Source organism: Leguminivora glycinivorella, unplaced genomic scaffold, assembly GCF_023078275.1.
Source record: "Leguminivora glycinivorella isolate SPB_JAAS2020 unplaced genomic scaffold, LegGlyc_1.1 Scaffold12, whole genome shotgun sequence".
Lineage (NCBI taxonomy): Eukaryota > Metazoa > Arthropoda > Insecta > Lepidoptera > Tortricidae > Leguminivora > Leguminivora glycinivorella.
This window is the reverse complement of record NW_025952837.1, coordinates 5,001-26,618: the sequence shown is the minus strand read 5'-3', so window position 1 is coordinate 26,618 and position 21,618 is coordinate 5,001. Positions and strand designations below refer to the sequence as shown.

General features: G+C 36.3%; 1 protein-coding gene across 1 annotated transcript in view; it reads left to right on the top strand.

Annotated features, from left to right (window-relative positions):
* LOC125242198 (sphingomyelinase phosphodiesterase C-like) overlaps positions 1-20,110 on the top strand; it is a gene marked incomplete at its 3' end in the record, with an annotated part of 80,945 nt that extends 60,835 nt beyond the window's left edge. The window contains exons 3-5 of the mRNA XM_048150915.1: positions 16,882-16,950; positions 18,371-18,530; positions 19,911-20,110. Of these exons, the coding sequence (XP_048006872.1) occupies positions 16,882-16,950; positions 18,371-18,530; positions 19,911-20,110 (429 nt within the window). The remainder of the gene's footprint in view (positions 1-16,881; positions 16,951-18,370; positions 18,531-19,910) is intronic.
* Between the last annotated feature and the right edge of the window lie 1,508 nt (positions 20,111-21,618).

Genomic DNA, 21,618 nt, shown 5'->3' with positions numbered 1-21,618 from the left:
AATGATGAGAGACGTAAAATTAGAATAGATTATACTGTTATAATTGGAAGTTAGTGATTAAAATATTTACTGAAAAACTAAAATGTCAGGATAAAACATTGTTACCAAAGAATATATATTTTTTCCCCTCACTAGCTCGGAAACACGTGTTTTGTCCTTTAATACCAGCGGGTAAAAACGCATTTTATCCACTAGTGGGTAAAGTAATTTGACCTTGAATAAAGTTAAATTAACTGCTTGAAAATTGATAAAAGTAGGTGAATCTAGTAATTAAGATGATTTACCACCTGTGGAACTACTTGAAGCAGTGATCAACGCATTTTTTGCGTTGTAGTTTCCTCGCCATAGTGAGGGGAAAAGTTTTGTGTTACACTCGGGTGCAAATGTATTTTACTTCTCGTGTGTTAAAAAACTCGCAAGTTCAGGATTCTATTCTCGAACCACTCGCTTCGCTCGTGGTTCAACTATAGAATCCTTGCACTTGCTCGTTTTTCAATTCCACACTCGGCGTTAAAATACAACTTTGCCCCCTTGTATAACAAATAACTATTTCCGTTTTTAACCCCCGATGCAAAAACGACGGGGTGTTACAAGTTTGACGTGTCTGTCTGTCTGTCAGTTTGTCTGTCTGTCTGTCTGTTCAAAATCTAGGCCCAGACATGTATCAACCTACTACCTATACGCGCTATTTTCTACGATACTTTATACACACATACTTTCCCATTTATAATATTAGTATGGATTAATAAATGGTGTTACGTTGTAAGTCTGGTTTATACAAACCAAGTAAAATAAAATAATTTTAGTCGAAAACCGCTCGACGTGTTTCACTCATGTTTAAAATAAAACTAGATGTTTAATGGATACGGAAATGGAATTTTAAAAGCTCTAGGAATATACAATCGTGATCACTAACAAAATATAGTCATACAAAAGAGGATCGAGTATTATAGAGAGTTACTGTCAAAGTAAAATGTGTAATGTGTAATCACAGTGCATAGACTGCCATCTCTCGACACAAGCTTAAAACTTTTGAACCTCAATTTTGACAATTTGGTCCATATTTTTAGCTCGATATGTGTTAAAATGTCAAATATTAATATTAGCGCCATCTAGCCGAGCGTCCCTCAAAGGTGTAACGCCATCTAGGCCACCGTACCTTTTTCTTTATGGCTTTGAGGTACGTTTTTTTCTTAGATTTTATCCGTCTATACGGAGTTACATATGTCTTTGGTCATACTAAGCTAAGTTGGCAGTGACTTGACAAAGTGCGCAGTAAAAATAAGCAAGTGACGATAATATAGATGTAGTGCTTCGTATTTTCACGGAAACTTACGAACGAGTCATGCTATTTTAGTCAGTATCAGTAAAAAAAGTACTGACATTGACTAGCATGATAATTATGAACGTTTCCGTCATTAAAATTTTGAAAAAACCCCCGATCGCGACATAGTAGACCGATTTTCATGAAACATGGCTAAGAATACTCCCGACTAACTCAGCTTTCAGACAAAAAAACTAAATCTAAATCAGTTCTTCCGTACGGGAGCTACGATGCTACAAACAGACACACACACAGACAGTCAGATAAACAGACAGACAGACATGTCAAACTTATAACACCCCGTCGTTTTTACGTCGGGGGTGAAAAATACGATGGAAAATCATTTCGCACTACATCTGTACCTAGTTTTTCCTGTTCAATGTGTTTGATGGATTGGCTTACAAGGAATAAACGTTAAACAAGAGTTGTCAGTCTCCAGCGATTGTAATTTCTATGCGTTTTCCCTGTCCCATTGTTGACTTTGAATGAGATGCCTCCAAGCTGGTTTGGGGCCAATGCCATTCATCTGTGTCACCTCGTGAACCAACCATCTTGAATAATGTATGTTGGCTGTGAAGTATTATATTCGGGAGGAAACGACTGTGCCTTATTTATATAAGTTTTGCGAATTTCGTAATTTCATGGGTCATGCGTATATTAAACAGCTGTATTAAAGTGTGTAGGTACCTATTAAATTGAAATATAATGTATATTTAAATTAAAAAAAACAACACTCCGTTCTATCGGATTTCTTTAGTGCCTAACCTATCGATTTCAGAATGATTTACAGTTGGATGGTGATAAGCAATAATGTGTCAACCCACAAAAACTAAAAAAATGAGATTTTAATGCCATGTTAAAGCTGGATTTTTAAACTTCAATTTGCAAAAATGACCTTTTCGTTTTGAAAATTTTCACAATCCCAAAAGTAAAAAAATAGGTTAACACAAATCCTTTATCGTGTGTTGCCTGTTTTGCATTAATGTGTCAAGAACCTTAACTTATTATAGTAATTGGCAGAAGACATATTTAAATTACAATAATGTGTTATGAGGGTTGACTCATTATTGCGAAAATCACATTCCGCTAGTTCTGTTTTAGCACAAGCGGTGTAAAGGTAGGTACATACATACATACATACAATCACGCCTGTATCCCATAAAGGGGTAGGCAGAACACATGAAACTACTAAAGCTTCAGTGCCACTCTTGGCAAATAAGAGGTTGAAAGAAAACGAAACTGTGACATTGCAGTGACAGGTTGCCAGCCTCTCGCCTACGCCACAATTTAACCCATATCCCATAGTCGCCTTCTACGACACCCACGGGAAGAAAGGGGATGGTGAAATTCTTAACCCGTCACCACACAGGCAAAGGTAGGTGTTCCTAAAAATAGTGTTTATAATAAGTAATTAAACAAATTATCAGCAAAAATATATTCATTATTGCGGTTTTCAAGTGTTAAATACTACTGGTGACAAAAATGCGGTATTTATAAGGTGTAATCATACTTTTTTTTACGGAATACGTTTTGAGGTCAGTTTTCCGAAAAACATATAGTAAAATAGCTTATTTCTGTCTTTTTTGTCATGTATTCATTTTAAATGCCAAATACAAAAATTTACATGTATTCACATTCAAAAATAATGTTATTTCTATAATTAAAACGATTTTAAATAATGTTTTACACTTGACTCATTCCTGCAAAACGCAAAAAATGTCATAGTTACCCACTATGAGACTTGAATGATTATTGCAAAATGATATTTTGTTCGTTGTTTTATGCTACGACTCGTGTTATAAAACATAAGTCATTATTGTTAAATTATATTAGGGTCATAAATTGTTCGTTTTTTGGTGTAAGTACCATGACACTATATTGTAAAATATAACTGATCATATTAAATTAAGTTTGAATAAGTTATGACTCAGTCCGTTAGTATATTTTTGCACATTAATGGTAATTCAGTACGAAATTTAACATTTTAAGTCATGAATGTACATATCCGTTATTATAATTTGCATACATTTTTGGTATACGTGTTTATTTATATAAAAAACTAATATAAGCTACTAATAGATTATGTGCCTTTATGTGGCTACCAGGACGGTTACCATGACTTTTTGATATTTTACTGTCACGGTGAGGGTTGCGGAAAATGTATGGAAATATTGAACAGCACTCCAAGCCAAAACGCATTTTTACTAATATTTTCATACATATTCTGTAACATTCACCATGAACATAAAATGTCAAAAAGTCATAGGTTTTGATTAATACTTACTAAATGGTCGTTTATTATTTTGTTAAAAGATATTTTATTTTTTGTTTTTGTACAAGTCATGAGTTATTCATGATTTAAATGACTGAGTCCATTTCTTAGCGTAAAAAAATATTTTGATTAATATTTTTGATAAGTAGTTTATTTTTTTTAGATAAAAGGTGATTATTTAGTTTTAGTACCGATTCTTTGTTGAAAAAGCACAGATAAATTAAATATCTGTCTAGAAACGATCATTACTCTAATAGTTAATTTATAGTATTTTATGCAAGAGGCGTTTAAAGGAGGTCAAAAAGATGAGTGGCGTGGGTAACAATTTGAGGCAAAGCCGAAATTTGTTATTAAGATGCCACGAGTATTTTTGAGTCAGTTAAACACCATTGCATACAATACAATACTTTTACAACTACCATGCACTTCGTTTTTAATAGTTTTCTTGTTTCCTGTATTTTGATGCAAAAGCTTGCACTGTCAGCTCAGCTGCCCAAAGCCTTCCCGCGCACGCACGCAGTATCGTTATAACAATGCGTTTCCATGGTTACAGAACCAAACAATGTGTTTTCAGATTTTTCGATACTGAGCGCACGCGCGGAAAGCCAGCGGACGCTGGCTTTGGGGAATAGACTTTTATGAAGGGTTTTAAAGACCTATGCACGACCCTGTAAATGTCGAATAACAGTTTGGGAGTAGAAAAAACATTACAAGGTTTGATTAACAAATAATGTTTTGATTCCTACATACCTAATAACATAACCATGACTGATATGATAACTTAACACTTAAGTATAAAGTTAAATTTGTGCATAGGTTGAGTATTTCACAACAACAAGTCATGTGCTTTAACATGTTTATTTAAGTCTCATAGATATTTTTAAACAATTAGCAAAAGTGAGTTAAGTATCATAACACAGTCTTGAAAAAGTTTAACGTTATCGAACAATTCGCAATAAAAGAAAAGGGCATTATTTCGTCAAATTGAAGTTTGTTTTGAAATTAAGCTACAATAATCACTACTAGTCAACATATTATACCTGAAAAACACAACAATCTAAATAAAAACTATTTTTTTAAAGAGAAACACAAAAAAATAGGAAAAAATCTTTAGACGCCATTTTCTCAAAATGGTTGGCGTGTGGGTTGACACATTGTTGCTTATCAGCATCCAGTTATCATTTATGTAGGTATCTAGTTTATTTTTGAACTGTAATTCTCATTGCGTATATTTTAATTTTATTTTAGTAAGGTACTTTTTGCGGTATGAAAATAATTTAAAGAGAAAACGTAATTCGGTTTCATTTGTAATATAAAAATATTAATTTTAAAAGATTTATTCATAAAAGCACACATTGTGTTCTATTCAGAACGTAACTTTAATTTACGATATAATGGATATTTATTTATATCAACGGAAGTTTAAATAAATTTACACAAATCCTTTGAAAACTGCGTGAATTACTTCGTTAAAAAATAACTGATAATTTCCACATCACATCAGTATCCGTTCAACGTTGCAATGTGGACAGCTGATGACAGCTCAGTTGCAAGTACGTATTCGGGAACCCATGATACGGAACACGGAACCTATCAACGGAGAGTCAAAGTGAAACGTCAAATTGGCCGAGTCGAATTGTCCCCCACTCCCCCCAGCCTTCTGGGCACACTTTCCAGTGGCAGCGACTTCGGTGAGGTTTTTTATTTATAACCTACGAACGAACGGTGACCAACGGTGACGGTGACGGTGGGCCAAAATGGTTACCGAGTGGGACCCACGGAACAGCGTGGAGGGTGCAGGCCGGGGTTCAGGCAGACCGAAAAAGAGATGGCGGGACGACTTGAACGCATTTTATCCAAGCTGGCAAAATTACGCACATGACAGGGTTGAGTGGAAGAAGCGAGGGGAGGCCTTTGCCCAGCAGTGGGACACTACAGTAGGCTAATAAAAAAAAAAACCAACCTAGCTTTTGCCCGCGGCTTCGCTCGCGTTAGAAAGAGACATAAATTAGCCTATGTCACTCTCCATCCCTTCAACTGTCTCCACTTGAAAAATCACGACAATTCGTCGCTTCGTTTTTAGATTTATTTAGATTTATTTATTGAACATAGTGTAAGCTTACAGTTTCAACCAATACACCTACACATTAACAATACATGCAATACCTCTATAATACAAATAAAAACATGCTTATATAAAGTTTTTGCCGTGAAGGACGGACAAACAAACAGACACACTCACACTTTCCCATAATTTATAATATTAAAGTATGGATTTTAATTTTGTCTGCTTATCGGTGCATGTAAAATATAAATAAGTTTGATTTTCTTACACAGTGTACACAGAAAATTAGTGCATAAACTAATTTCGCACAAGCGTGTACATCAATAAACCGAACAATAAGTATAATTGGAAAACTTGGAGTTGGATATGTTCATCAATCAAGTGGTTATTAAGGTGCACGCACGCCCTCAGGGGTTCGCACGAAAAGGTTATACCGTCTTGTGTCTGTATATTTCAAACATAGTACGATACCTATTAAAAAAGCGTTCTTACGATAGAGGCTTATCGTGAATTTATGACATTTTTTAATACATACTACGTTACTTGATAATTGGAAAACCGAAGAAAAGGTGAAAGAACTGTGTGGAAGATGATTTGAAACGGAAACAAGTGAATGATAGAAAGATATTGAAGACAAGGACACGCTACGCCGACCCCAAACGTCTGCGATAAGGACATGCGACTGATGATGATGATGATATTGCTCGTAATTGTCACGGAAAATAAGATTAATTGTACGGAGAAAGTGAATAGCGCCCACAAACGGTACTCAACCAAACATACTCAAAGCAATAAATTTTAGGTACGCTATCGAGTAATGTATTCTAAAACGTCAATGACTCATGGTAGGACCGTAGGGTTGCATTTTAATCACTGTTATGGAATGACATGAGACGGCAACGACCGATCTCTCGCTTTACAACATATGTATTGTCGATTTGAGTTACGGCGCTCGGATTGAAACTTGCAACTTGATCTCTAGAGTTGGACCTTGCGAAGTTTCATGTTGCTTTTACATACGTGTACAATGGAGATTATTATGATATGTACCTAACTACCTATACATTGTGACTGCTAGTACAAAATTAACAATCATACGAGGTATTCTTACGCAGTGGTGACTTATTCAATTGTGCAAATGTTAGTGATCCAATATCACTATCATTACATAGTATAAAACAAAGTCGCTCTCTCTGTCCCTATGTCCCTATGTATGCTTAAATCTTTAAAACTACGCAACGGATTTTAATGCAGTTTTTTTAATAGATCGAGTGATTCTAGAGGAAGGTTTACATGTAGGTATAGTACCCGTGCGAAGCCGGGGCGGGTCGCTAGTTAAAAATAAATAAACTAGTGTACCTCTTACATTTCATTAAAGCGTCAAAAGGGCATCTATGTGGATTTGTCTCAGCGCACGCTTCCCAAAGGTCCCACGGAACTCCCACAGTTTCCGTGATGGGAAATAGTTATTTGTTTTACAAGGGGGCAAAGTTGTTGTTTAACCGCACGTGCCAATATTGATACCCGAGCAAGCGAAAGATTAAATATTGAACCGCGAGCGTAGCGAGTGGTTCAAAAAGTGGAATCTTGAGCGTTGCGAGGGTATCAAGGCACGAAGGTTAAACAAACTTTGCCACCGAGTGAAACACAAAACAAAAACATTCAGTCGAATTGAGAACCTCCTCCTTTTTTTGAAGTCGGTTAAAAATAAATCAAATCCATCAATTTATTCAATATTTATGATTTAAAATCATCATTTATAGGTAAAATCTACCAGCCAGATTAAGACATCGACTTAAAATTTGTATGAAATTACTTTGCCCCCTTGTAGATAAAATGCAATTTTGCTATCTGTTTTCGAATAGCAAAGAAAGCCTTTACCAGTTGGTGTGGTGAAAAATAATTTTCATTTTATTCGTGAGGCCACATTTACATGTCAGTCAAATAACGAGTACGGAGTACCACGAGTAATATTACAACTACTCATAATGTCAAATCATGTTATATTTCTATTCGGATTGAATATAGTGATCGCTGTCCTACCAATTCATATTTAGCGTTTAAAATACAACAAAGTTACTAATTGTATGTAGATGCTAGTGGTCTCCAAATATATGCTATTTAAAATAATGTTTCTTCACTTCATTGAATGATAATGCGACATAATTAGTTATCTACCATGAAAATAATCTCCTTATCTAAATAAATCCTGCACACACAGCCCTAAAAGCCGCAAAGTGCTTTGATAGACGCGCTTCCACGATAACCTTAGGTAGTTCGCCAGTTCGTGCTGGAAAGATAATTGGCAACCATTTTGCGTATTCGTGCACGCATTACACAGAACAATTACCCTCCATAAATAAGATGTCACTGTGATATGATACCGATCTCTCAGTGACCAGAGTGATTGATATTACCTACCTAGAGCTAATTTTTGTTTTTTAACACAGGTGTATTAAAGTTCGAATTGGGTTCACTAGTCGAGAAGAGCTAAAAGCTAAAACGGGGAACTAGCTGTCATAAAGAGAACTTTAATTGATATCGATACACCTCATAAAACAAAGCCCCCGCCGCGTCTGTCTGTGTGTGTGTGTGTGTTAGCCAGTTATTAGCCAGTATTACACGATAATATACAGCTTTCCCAGTAGACCAATATTTATAACATGCTTTACTTTATATGAACACTAAAGTAACGAACAAAGAGCGATGACCATAAAAACTAAACACAGCCGTTCTGAAGAACACATTTATTTCCCTAGACAAAAACCGATTCCGCCTAACAAATCACCTAACCGGTTCTTACCACCATTAATATTATCCGGAGGTGAAACAAAGACTGATTGATTAACTGTGCTACCGCTTCGAGAACTTTCTGGGTGGGTTTTGGGAAACTTTAATACAAGTAACACAACACACGTACGCATATTTAGGGATGACTACAACAAACCCGGGCCATTTCGCTCATTTAGTATCAGTGAATTTCTAGCCGCACGATTGCAGAAGCAGCAACGCTTGTCAGTGGATTGTTTTTTATTGGATTGATTTTTACCTTACCTTACTCATTTAATTGACTGGTACCTTTACAAATAGTTTCTTTAGGACCACTAGCGGGTGGTGCACCGCTTAACTCAAGGTTAGTAGGCTGTTAACTGTCTTTAATATATAATGGTGGTGCAAGTGCCCCTTAGATACATTTATCATGATTTTGATATTTTTATAACTGGATTGAAGCGTTGAGGATCATTTGTTGTGTGTACCTAATAGTATATTATATAATGGTAACCTTATGAAGGCTACAAAAGTTGAATACCGCGTTCTAATAAGTTCGTCTTGATATTTTAATAATTTGTAATGTTAGAACGTAATTACAGTTTAAAAAGATATATTATAATGTTTAAATAGGTAACATGTGGATCGGTACTTACTTATAAGTATCTTTTATAATCGTACTCGAATCGTTCGATAAAGTGAGTGTCGTATACAATCCTGAATGTTTAACATGGGCCTATTATTAAATAATAATAATGTAAGTACTCATAAATTTTATGAGTACTTACATTCAATGCCACGGACCACTCTACTGGTAGCCTCAATAATTACAATCCATTGTCATTTATCATAATCATTTTATTCATTCACTGAACCAAAACATTGCGATTGTGCAATAACAGTGTAATAATTTCCAACACAAAGCTACAGGCTAGAAATCATATTTATGCCACATTCCTTTGTGAGAAAATCACTTTCCTCGCAAGGACAAGAAACGAGTCTTTTCTCCCGAGCATTAAAAAACCACGGTGATTTATTTTTAGTATTCAAGCGGGTCCCGCCATTATTTCTACCGACAGGAGATACATATTTCATTGAAATTTATTAAAATGAGATGTGCCACTCTTCTCTAATCAGTTCAATGACTTCGCTCGAAACGGTTTTAATACAATTACAGTGAAATGAGATTTAAGATTAGGTACATGTGCTGCGGCACTTTGCCTTGCTTAGTAGGTATTTCTGTTTTTTTTTTCATATTTAGAGGAACCTTAACTTGCTGTTATAGAGAGGTATGTTTTTTTAATTAAGAACTGACATTGTACTCTACGTAATATGTGATGACATTTGTTCAGTCATATCGACACAGTTTTCTCGATTCTCGATTACTTACCAACTGTCATTTTAGCTAGACCACGGAATAATTTCTACAATACCTACACATTTCATTACAGTTTCAGCCGTGTATGAAATTAGGTATTAACTTGACAAGAAATGCTTTTTTAATTATCTCGGGTGACTACAATAAAAATTGGAGTTTGATCCATGTTACCTACGTTTGCTTATTTTCTACCAAAGAGCAAGGACCTCTGCACGTGTGATGTGGTTGAAGCGAGACTTTTTAAATTAAGAACGATACCCAGGTACGATTACATTTGATTTTATTGGAGTCAAAGTTCACGTGGGAAGCTACGAGTAATGCAATACGCGCGATGGAGAGTGATGGTTTAAACTTTTCAAATGGCTGGTCGTTGTTTGTTGGTGGAACAACTTTTAGCAGGGAAATGTTGGGAAGTGATTGCATGTTTACAATAATGATTTTTGCTAGTATTTCACTCAATGGTTTTATGTTAATTTAATCCAGTTTAATAGTTTACTAAAATTTCGGATACGTTACAACGATTTTTATGGTTTAGGTACGTATTCTTTGTGAATTAGAAATAATATATACTAACTTTAAATATTTTAACATTAAGTCACTCTGATGTATTTGACGTCTAATCTAGAGCGAAGTTTACGGCACTAACTACATCTTAAAATAAGAATTGGATTGTTAGTTTTTTGCTAATCATAATTTTGAGTATCATGACGTTCATGAGTCGTCTCTTCGGTGTATCGTTGCCTTAAGTGTGAGCACGTCAGTTGTAATAAAGCTTTTATAGTCCTAATTTATTCACAGGAAGACAATTTATTTCCCTTCAATTATACTGCAGATAATAAATTCGGCGCGTGCGTGGTTTCCTAACGTTTTAAGGATCATCATCCTGATTATCAAATGAAACGAAAAAAAAGAAGATTCGGCTTCATATTCATTCAAAAGTTAAAATCTAGTCGTCTAAGTTGTCTACAATACGATTTCAAATAGATTATAGTCTTGGAAATCCCAATTACTATTTAGATAATGCAAACCAATATGTATATTCGATATTATTTGGAAAATATTCTGTGTTTTTTTAGCTTCAATAATACCTAATTATACTTCTTAAATAAAGACTCGTGAAGTCGGTTTCACATATTAAATTATTAAACAGTATATTTAAAGTTTACTTAATCCCACCACATAAAACGAAATTTCCAAAAAAAATTTACAACGTCCTAGGCCCCACTATATACAATAAAATAAGTAAAGATATAAAACTGAGATCACTAAATTTGTACTCTTTTAAAAAGCAGCTGGAAAATTATCTACGGAAACATGATTACGAAAACACAGAAAAATTGCTAAAAAACTTAGTGTAACACACACACACACACACACACACACAAGCGCGCGCGCACGCGCACGTACACAAACACACAATTAATATATGTACCTATATATATAATTGTATACATAACTAAAATCTTATAAATATTTAATCTTATGTTTTTGCATATATTACGTGTTTACTCCAAAGACGGCCCAGCAACGGGTGTTGTTCACTATTCGTTTGTGAAATTCTTAACTGTTATTTTATATTTGGTTTACCTTTGTTGTCATGTTATAATGAAGTTCTTATTAAGTAGGTAGTTACGTACTTTAATGTAGTGACTAATTAACAAATTCGGCAAACTTATAAAGTAACGATTTTGTATGCACACTAGTTTGGATCTAAGTGTTATGTCATTAAGGGTTAGTTTAGATAATCCTACAAGTGATTGGTACATGGTTTATAATTATATAAATACATACGTAAGGACGGTGAATCCTGACCCACCGTAATACAGTTCACACTAGTACGGGGATCAGATGACACTTATCTTTTGGTTTTGTACCATGATAGTAAAATGTTAAAATTGTAAGTAGAATTAAGCACCTCTATTGACTCAATAAAATATCTTTTATCTTTTATCTTTTTATCTTTTTTATATCCGCAGTAATGACTCTACACGCGGTCAGTAGTCGGCAATAAAATCTATGACACTCGCTTTACATTTTGAAATAGGTATACATATAATTATATATTAAATTACTATTTTGTGTTTTAAATATTGTATTTCACAAACAATTTGTATGTACAAAGATGAACTTATCCCTTTAAGGGATCTCTTCCAGTTAATATTTGAGCAACTGAGATAGACAATATTATAGATTCATAGAGAAATTAATACTATTTCACCTAATGGACTTTTCCCTTTAACAGAAATCATAATAACACGGTGTATACCTGATATGTGTATACCTAAAATGAAATCATACTTTCAATGCATGTACGCTATTTTGACAAATCGAATTCTCTCGTAAACTAGATGAATATATTTGACTTCAAAACAAATTGTTTTCAGGTATATCAAAAATCCAATTCCATATTCCATCGATCCCTCGTTCCCTCGAAAACAAATTTGTCACTCATGTGCGTTATGTTTTCGCAGCGCGACGTAACCGGAGCTTACGTGCACAGTGTAAGGATTAAAAATAGTAACCTACCTTAATGTTTTTTTTTTTTAGTTTTGTTCGATGTTCAAATTATAAAAGTAACAGCAGCTTGAGTATAGTAGACGCGGCTAATAATGGTTCGTACGATATTTTCCATTAGGATAGATTTCGTTGAAACTGTTATACTAGTAATAGAAGTGCTTTAGGGCCCCTTGCGCCAACGAAAATAGAGGGTTAACCCGAGGGTCAATAAAATCTCCACTACTGGCCATTCCAATTATATTAATAGAATTGAATACAGTAGATCAAGAATTACTAGCGCTCGTTTTCTTTTTCTAAAATAGTTTTCATCGTTTTCCACAGACTTTCAAGTGGCGAAGTGTTACTAATGAGGAGACTGACATTGTATCCCGCCAGGCGGCGCCTGTGCAAGTGTCTAGGTATGTCACTGTCATTCACGCTGTCATTCACATGTGTGAGAGAGAAAACAAATATCATCTTCTCGCTCTCACGTATGATATTCTTAATCTATGCAATGGACTAATAGGGTGGCGCCATCTGTCATAACCTTTGAGTGTGCCTCCTCATTGTTGTATAAACTCTCGTGAACGCTTTGTTTGAGAATACTCTACTCGCACATTGGCTTACTGTGGTAGTAATTCGTTCGGATTTATCACAGTTTGCGTTTGCCGGAGATGGGGCAAAAACGTGTGATTAATGAGAGAGCAGGCGGCTGATGAACACGTTACGTATTCAAACACTGCGGGGATGTAAAGACAGAATACTGGAAAAGACAGATCTTAGGTTACAATAATACTTTACTTAAATATGAACTTACACGTTGTTAGTATTGATCGTCCCGTTACTGTGAATCGTTTTGTGTTTGTATAAAAATTACAGGATAAGGGTGCCTAACCAAGGTGCCCAACCATATTATTGCAATAGTACCAGTTGCGTTTCGAAGTAAAAACGATTTGAATATTAATCGTTCCTTTACTGTGAATCGTTTTGTTTGTATACAAAATACAGGATAAGGGTGCCTAATCAAGGTGCCCAACCATATTATTGCAATAGTACCAGTTGCTTTTCGAAGTGAAAACGATTTGTATGTTGGCTACGTAGTCAGTAGCTCACAAAGTGTGTCCTAAAACTGAACAGTATCAATAGCACAAAACGCCATTTGCATAATTCTTGGATAATTTCAAGATGTAAAATGCAAAGATGAATTTGATCCTCGAGGCTCCGTTCCTGTTAGAATTTTCTGCGAGTTTTTGTTACTTGCTCGTTATTTAACATTGGCTTCAAAGCATTGCCAACACAGAGCATTTGGCTCTGGCCTCTCGCGCATCTTATCTTGGCACTAGCCCTTTATCGCTGTCATGTAATCCCCATATTGCTGAATGCTGCTATACTATAAAAATCCAAGTATCTTTAAGTTTTCTCAGTTCCATTCCTAAAGAAGCTGTATTTACCATGAAAACAAAACTTTTTTTTTTCAAAACTTTAACTTTAAGTCTTCTAATTTTAACCTACTTAGTGTGTCCGTCTTACTAATAAATACATTTTTTATGTAGTATAAAGTCATGTTTTATGGTGACATCACAAAGTCTTTAATGTAAGATACATTTTCCATGACACATACATCTGAATATAACATTTAAATATCATAGGCCCTTCTCTCACGAGACTATTATTTGAATAGCTAAGCGATTGAGATGTAACACGCTTACACCACGAGTAGGGTGCGTCCAGCATGACAGTGTCCTGCGACTGATATCAAACATCTCGTTTTGTGCGAAACGTAGTAGATACACATGGCGGATACTTAGACAAGCGACGCGTAGGATACGCGTACGAAACACAAATAGGTTTAGAGTAACCTTGTGAGAGTTGGGTCATAGTGATGATCATTATGACCCAACACGTAGCGAAAGGCATAGGCATTTTTACAATTACATTACAAGTTGTGCAGCTGTTAATTTTAGAGGGCTCGCTTCTGACACGTAGGTTTGAGTTGGACCCACGCCAGCGGCGAAATTTGTGTGTTTAATTTGCATTTCCATGGCGCTAATTTTGGTCTTCTAATTATTTTGTTGTCACTGCGTTGAAATTAACGTAGCGGATATTTCTCACACCATTTTGTCGGTTGAGGCTACAGTGGTATTTAAAAATAACCCTGGTGTCAGACTCAAGTAAGTAGGCAGATAGTAAATGTTTTCGTTCTATTCGTCTTAATCTTTGTTTTGCGTTATTGAACTGTGATATTTTGACGCAATGCATCAAGAGCAAGACCAATAAATCTACAAAAAAAAAGTTTAAAATAGTTTTGCCCTATTAAACTAGATTCGCTCAACGTTGTTTTAGAGACCAATTCTTACGAGTGGGTACCTAAATACTTAATCTTGAACCTTTATCGGTACTATAATGTCTGGTATAAAGATCACCACTATTTTATACTAAAAATAACATAATGCCATTGAACGTTGTTTGCTAAAAACGGGTCCCGAAAATAAATTGAATTTGGACTCAATCATCGATATGCGGAGGAGCCGTCTCTTCCAGAATCCCGACATCGACGCACTCGAGTACGAAAAGTTATATCCCGCAGAATTCGACTTGCGAAATAAATTAGACAAGAGATTTGTATTGCGCCGGATTAAATTGTCTTAATTTATTATACGGCGACCCGAGTGGGTCTTAATGGGTAATGTAGGCGCAGGAAAGTGGGATTGCTCAACTCCCTGAGCTGTATTTTTATATTTGTGAAATGGGATGAATCTCAGGATAGTGCTTTCTTTAATATAATAAAGGACAATAGAAGTTGATGTGGGTGTTCTGTAATGTACCTAGTGCTATTTGTAAAGCTGGTTACAAATTGATATTTTTCTCTTTTGTGTTATTTTTGCGTAGGTCATGCGAAACTGCTTAGAGAACATGCAATACAAGGCAATGTCTAGTTTAAAAAAAATCATTGTAGCTATTTTGAGAGGTAGGTATAGTATAACTATTTAAGTTGTAATCTGTATTTGAGGATTTGTGACCGTTTGAAAGTGGTAAGCTAGACGCTTTTGCAAGCCGTCGGGCCAAATACATAATTAAAATGATTTCGTTTTTGACTTACGAATGCAAATTGAGATGAAAAATAATGCATATCAGAGAATTCTGATCGCTTTAGTTTTATATATGACTTATGAGAAAAAATCCTCCATAAACCCGTTTATTTAAAAAATATAATAACAATAAACACCTTACAACTTCCATTAAAAACTCCGAGAACGCAAATTTACATACATAGGTGGTAAGCACTAAAAATATACACTTTATTGTCACAAAGATTAAGAAAAGTGGCAATTAAAATATATATATTAATACAATTCTTTGAAAATCCACTTTCAGCATAGGCACGTAGTCCACGTAGGTACATCATCATCATTCGCCTGCCCTTAGTATAACTATTTAAGTTGTAATCTGTATTTGAGGATTTGTGACCGTTTGAAAGTGGTAAGCTAGACGCTTTTGCAAGCCGTCGGGCCAAATACATAATTAAAATGATTTCGTTTTTGACTTACGAATGCAAATTGAGATGAAAAATAATGCATATCAGAGAATTCTGATCGCTTTAGTTTTATATATGACTTATGAGAAAAAATTATGGAGGCATAAACCCGTTTATTTAAAAAATATAATAACAATAAACACCTTACAACTTCCATTAAAAACTCCGAGAACGCAAATTTACATACATAGGTGGTAAGCACTAAAAATATACACTTTATTGTCACAAAGATTAAGAAAAGTGGCAATTAAAATATATATATTAATACAATTCTTTGAAAATCCACTTTCAGCATAGGCACGTAGTCCACGTAGGTACATAACAAGTAATTAAAAAATATTTATTTCGGAGTTAATGATGTTAATGGAACGAATGCTCGGTTTTACTAAAAACAAGCTTTTAATAAAGTTATTCTAAAAATATGAAACGTCTAAGTCCTGTCAGTAGCGAGAATCGCTTTGAGAGAACTCGATTCGGCTCAGTATTGCTTCGAGCAATTATTAGGGTTGACACAACTTGACGTCCCTTTGTGCATTCACAACTTAACCGCGGGTAAAGTAATCGGTTGAATATCGTCAACCCTAAATAGCCGAAAGGGACGGTGCCGTGCATCAGAAAGGAACACCGCGATTGGACCCTGATCCGCTGTCAAACATCGGCATTGTATTTATTTCCTGATATGATTTATTCTGTACTCTTGCTTACAATCAGGTCATCGAATTACGTGACTGAGCAAACTGAAAGTCACGAAGGAATATAATTATTACCGTTTTTAAATTGACAATATGATTGGATATGCGGGTTGGAAAAATCACTAGGACCATTCATAGCAGAAATTAATTGATAAGTTAAGCTTAGTTGTGTAGTTACCTGTAACTGCTGCGACGCATTGAATACTTTCAACTATAATTATCTGACCTTCGTATTCTATTTATGTTATTTAGGGCCACTTGCACCACCCGCTTAACTCAAGGTTAGCATATTCAGTGGTGCAAGTGACCCTTAGAAGAGATGCTTAACCGTTATGTTTTGTTTGTTGCAGGTTATTTTTGGCACATCACGGACTTCCATTATGATCCGCTGTACACGTCACAGGGCGACACTAGAAGACGTAAGTAATTAAGTATATATAGAAACCTTCGAACTAGGAGGTAGTGTACTCAAGTGAGGTAGGGCATAGCGTTAGCGAATGATATTCCGCTTTGTGTGGTAGGGCACAGCACAGCGGATATCGTCTCGCTCGAATCTAGAGCAGAGCCCAACTGGGGTAGTACCTCCGCCTTACAGAAGACCGCAGCCAAATAGCACTAGACCCTACTCATAGTGTTGTGTTCCTGCCGGTGAGTAAGGCTGCCAGAGCTCAACGAGGGTTCGGTGTGCTGATGACGGGAGGACTTACGGAACTAACTTGTTCCGTCTATTGTCCTTTGAGTCGTCGGCAACCCGAACCCTCCTTGGAACTTGTGCATTCCTTTTTGCTGTGTACTTAACAAAGCAAAAGGGAGTGTACAAGTTTCTAATACGGTGGCAACGCGCTTGTGACACTGTTTGAGTTGCAGGCGTCCATAGGTTACGGTGACCGCTTTACATCAGGCGGGCCGTATGCTTGTTTGCCACCGACGTAGTATTAAAAAAAAAAATAGGATTCGATCCCAGAACCTAAATAATATACGCGATGCGTCGATGATCTTGGTTTCGCGTTTATATGTGGCGGGGTGTAGCGTTTTTGTACCAACACCATTATAATTTCCATATATCGCCGAGACAGAGACTGCCAATCCTTATATCATTAATACAATTTTAGTATAACCTAACCACAAAATTAATGTTTTCAAAAAACCCCCGACCGCGACATAGTGGACCGATTTTCATAAAACATGGCTAAGAACACTCCCGACTAACTCAGCTTTCAAACAAAAAAAACTAAATCGAAATCGGTTCATCCGTTCGGAGGCTACGATGCCACAGACAGACACACACACAGACAGACAGACAAACAGACAGACAGACAGACACACACACACAGACAGATACGTCAAACTTATAACACCCCGTCGTTTTTGCGTCGGGGGTTAAAAATACGAACATGTGATCTATGTAGAATATACAAGTACGAGTCGCGACGAGATTTGCCGTTCGTGAGGGCGCGCTGGGATCGACGTTGTCAGTCACCACAGCGACCACCGGCATTGCCCAGTACTCGTACGGCCAGGCCATCTGCATAAGGATAGGGATCTGAAACGCTTGATTCCCCTCCCTGGAATCTAGCACGGGGGCAAGCCTTACTTGAACGAGGCGAGCATACGCTATTCGCCTTCGAACCTGCTGCCTGTGTGCTAGCCTTGCAGTGTCTTCCCTGTTGCGATTAGCTAAGATGATAATTGAGCTGCAAAATTGCATGAAGAAATTATGAATGAATTCATTGATAAATTCGTCATGCACTTTTGCAGCTGATATTACATTGTAGACGATTTAAAAGTATTTATTGTAAGCCTATTTAGGATTTGAATTTGATATACATTTCTGTTTAGACTGTCGGCGAGCAGACGAGCGCGGCAGTTCGGGCCACCACCGCGCGCTGGGCCGCTTCGGCGACTACTCGTGCGACAGCTCGCTCGAGCTGATCGAGTCCGCGGCGCGCCACATGCGCACGCGACACTCCGAGAACGTCGAGTTCGTGCTGTGGACGGGGTATGTTCAAATCACGACATTTATAAGAGTTTTGAATGATTCCCGGTTATCCACCCGCCTTCTTCAGTTTTCCGTCATCATGATGCATGCAACTGCGTCGAAATATCGGGAGCTCGACAAAAATCTAAACGGTAATCACGGTCTATATCTCGGTCAATATAAGTCTAACAACTTTTTTAGGTTATTTTTTAAGTAGATTTTCGAAATAAAAAAAAAATATTTAGACCCACCGTAAAACCCCCATCACCGCCTAAAGTCTGTCCGGAAAGTTAAGACTCGTAGAATATTAAAAAATATCTATGAATTGACGCAAAAAGAAAACTTTTCACACAGACTTTTGCGGAACCTGATGCACGAAAGACTAGGAAGAGATTAGGTATAACTTATTTTAATAAAGCTCTGCGGTGATACGTATCCTATGCTAGAGAGAGAGACACACAGAGAGAGAGAGAGAGAGAGAGAGAGAGAGAGAGAGAGAGAGAGAGAGATATGGTTTTTCGGATTTTATAACTTCACCAGCATAACGCGAATTTAGCGTTAACTTAAATAATAGCGTACAATAAATTATAACCGCCGGTTTTTACATTAATCAAATGCATTTAGTGCAACTATTACGAAATAGTTACATAGTTATGGTTAGTTTTAACAATTAAACTGAAATTATGGTTAGGTAAGCTCAAATCATTCAAAGTTACGTTTACAACTGCAAGTGAGTTTTATTAATTAGATTCATTATGAACAAAATTTCGTAGCATGTTCATAGCTTTAGTGGATAACTGACTAGATAACTACTATTTATTACAGTAGATTATCCAGGAAAGTGGCTTTGAAACAGTCTGACCTCCTTTCTGTTCCATCATCATCATCATCCTCCTTGCGTTATCCTCATGGGAGCCTGGGGTCCGCTTTGACAACTAATCCCAAGATTTGGCGTAGGCACTAGTTTTTACGAAAGCGACTGCCATCTGACCTTCCAACCCGACGGGTAACTAGGCCTTATTGGAATTAGTCCGGTTTCCTCACGATGTTTTCCTTTACCGACCTCCTTTCTGTTCCATTCTCTGATTAGTCGTCTGATTTTGTCTTGTTGTCATGTTAGAATTTAAATGTAGGTAACTTATGTGGTTCCAAATATGTTTATCACTAAGTCAGTCAATCTATGTCTAGTCACCACGGGGGTAGAAGCCACGACAGGCATTTTTTTTTCAAAGTAAATAAAAAAATCTTCCAACACTACATCCGCGACGAAATTCAAAGATGTATGCAGTGCGCAATCCGCATTGGGCTAAAGTCGGTACTCTCACGCGTTAGAGAGGAGGCCTGTGCCAGCAATGGGACGTTTATAGCCTCAATTATTCTTAATATTTATAAATTTTACAGGGATATCATAGCATCCCGGTACGGCAGCGACGAAGAGCGGTACCAGGCGATAAGGAACATGACAGACCTGATGGGCAGAACCTTCAGCTCGCACTTCGTGTTCCCGGTACTGGGTCACCTGGACCCGGCGCCGTCGGAGAACCTGACCAACCTCTGGGGGCATTGGCTGCCGCTTGAGGCTTTGCAGACTTTTAAGAATGGTAAGTTCTAGTCAACGTAAGCTTATGCTTTTGTTAGACATATATATGCTTTTGTTAGACATACTTGTGATTTATGTGGCAATAAGTGTTGTGCAGCGTTAAGACGATACGGTAGGGGTCAATTCTCCATACAATTATTTATAGACTATTTCCTCCCTGGTTTTTGAAGATAGAGCAATGATTTTTTCAACACAGATTGTTATTATTTTTATCTGTGTCGGACCGTTTTGATTTTTTTGATATTCTGCTTTTTAAAGATTCTAAAGCCAATCAAAAATTTCCAAAAACGGCCTTTTTCATTGTGGCGCAAAAAAAGGTGAGATACTCAAGATTGGTAACAATTAACCAAAAAAGCTAAACAGTCCGACATAGATTATTTCATTGTCATTCAGATTCTCAAATTTCGTTCCAATTGATTAAGTTTTTAAGGAGGAAAGAGTAGAGAGCGATTTTAAAGATTTTTTTGAAATATCTTTTTACTGAGTTGTTCTTAATGGGCAATTTTTTTTTGATAAATCTAGTTAATAACACTTGTATATTTAACTAAAATTACCAAGTTGAAAGGACGGCTCCTTTCCATTTTAGCATTTTCGCTACCGTATCCTCTTAAGTTGGCTATCATATAAACGAAAGTGTGTTGGTAGGTTGAACCACTACAAAAATTATTCATCAGGTATGCAGTGGCCAATGGTGATGTTGCTTCTGGTAACTGTGTAACAACCAGCAATCACATTCATTTTAATGGAGGACACAGAAAAATACTGTAGCCGAATGGCATTTCTACGACGCGAAACGAAAACGAAACGCCCTGAAAGTTACTCTGGCTCTGTCGCTTCAATACGCAAGAGCGATAGAGATAGATATCTACGAGCGTTTCGTTTCGTGAGTGTTTGTGCATTGGGCTACGCACGCTGGTTTAATTTATCACTCGTATAAGGTTACGCTACACAGTGTAATTTTGGATAAAGAAAATTGAACTCGTATTTAACGAACATTTTTACATAATTATATAAGAAACTAAGACTAAACTTAAAAGCTAGCTAATGTCTAAAATAGGCCCTTGAGGCATTGTACCAATCGCAATGACTTGAGGCATTGTACCAACGCATTGTATCGCAATGCTGATACGTTGTGCGAGGAAGTCGCCAGCTCTTCGGTCACCAGTGACCTGAACCGTATTTAATTTTAACATAAAGTTGCGAAGCTAAATGCAATTAGCTTTAATTTTCCACAATGTAAGTTAGTGATATACAAATAAAAATTACTCATTCTGATTAGAAATCGCATAGTAAATACTGTTTTATTAATTTATTGTATGTCATTTGTTTGTGTTTATTTTTATATTTTGTTAACTCGTTCTTCCTCGTAAATACAGTTCTAAAATATTGCGATTGGTAAGTACGGTCCCCGGCTCTGATGCATCATTCAGATTGTCGTATTCAACGAGAAAGCGTACCTTTATTTGACTATAAGATATCTAAGTAGGTAAGTAAATATTATTAAATTTT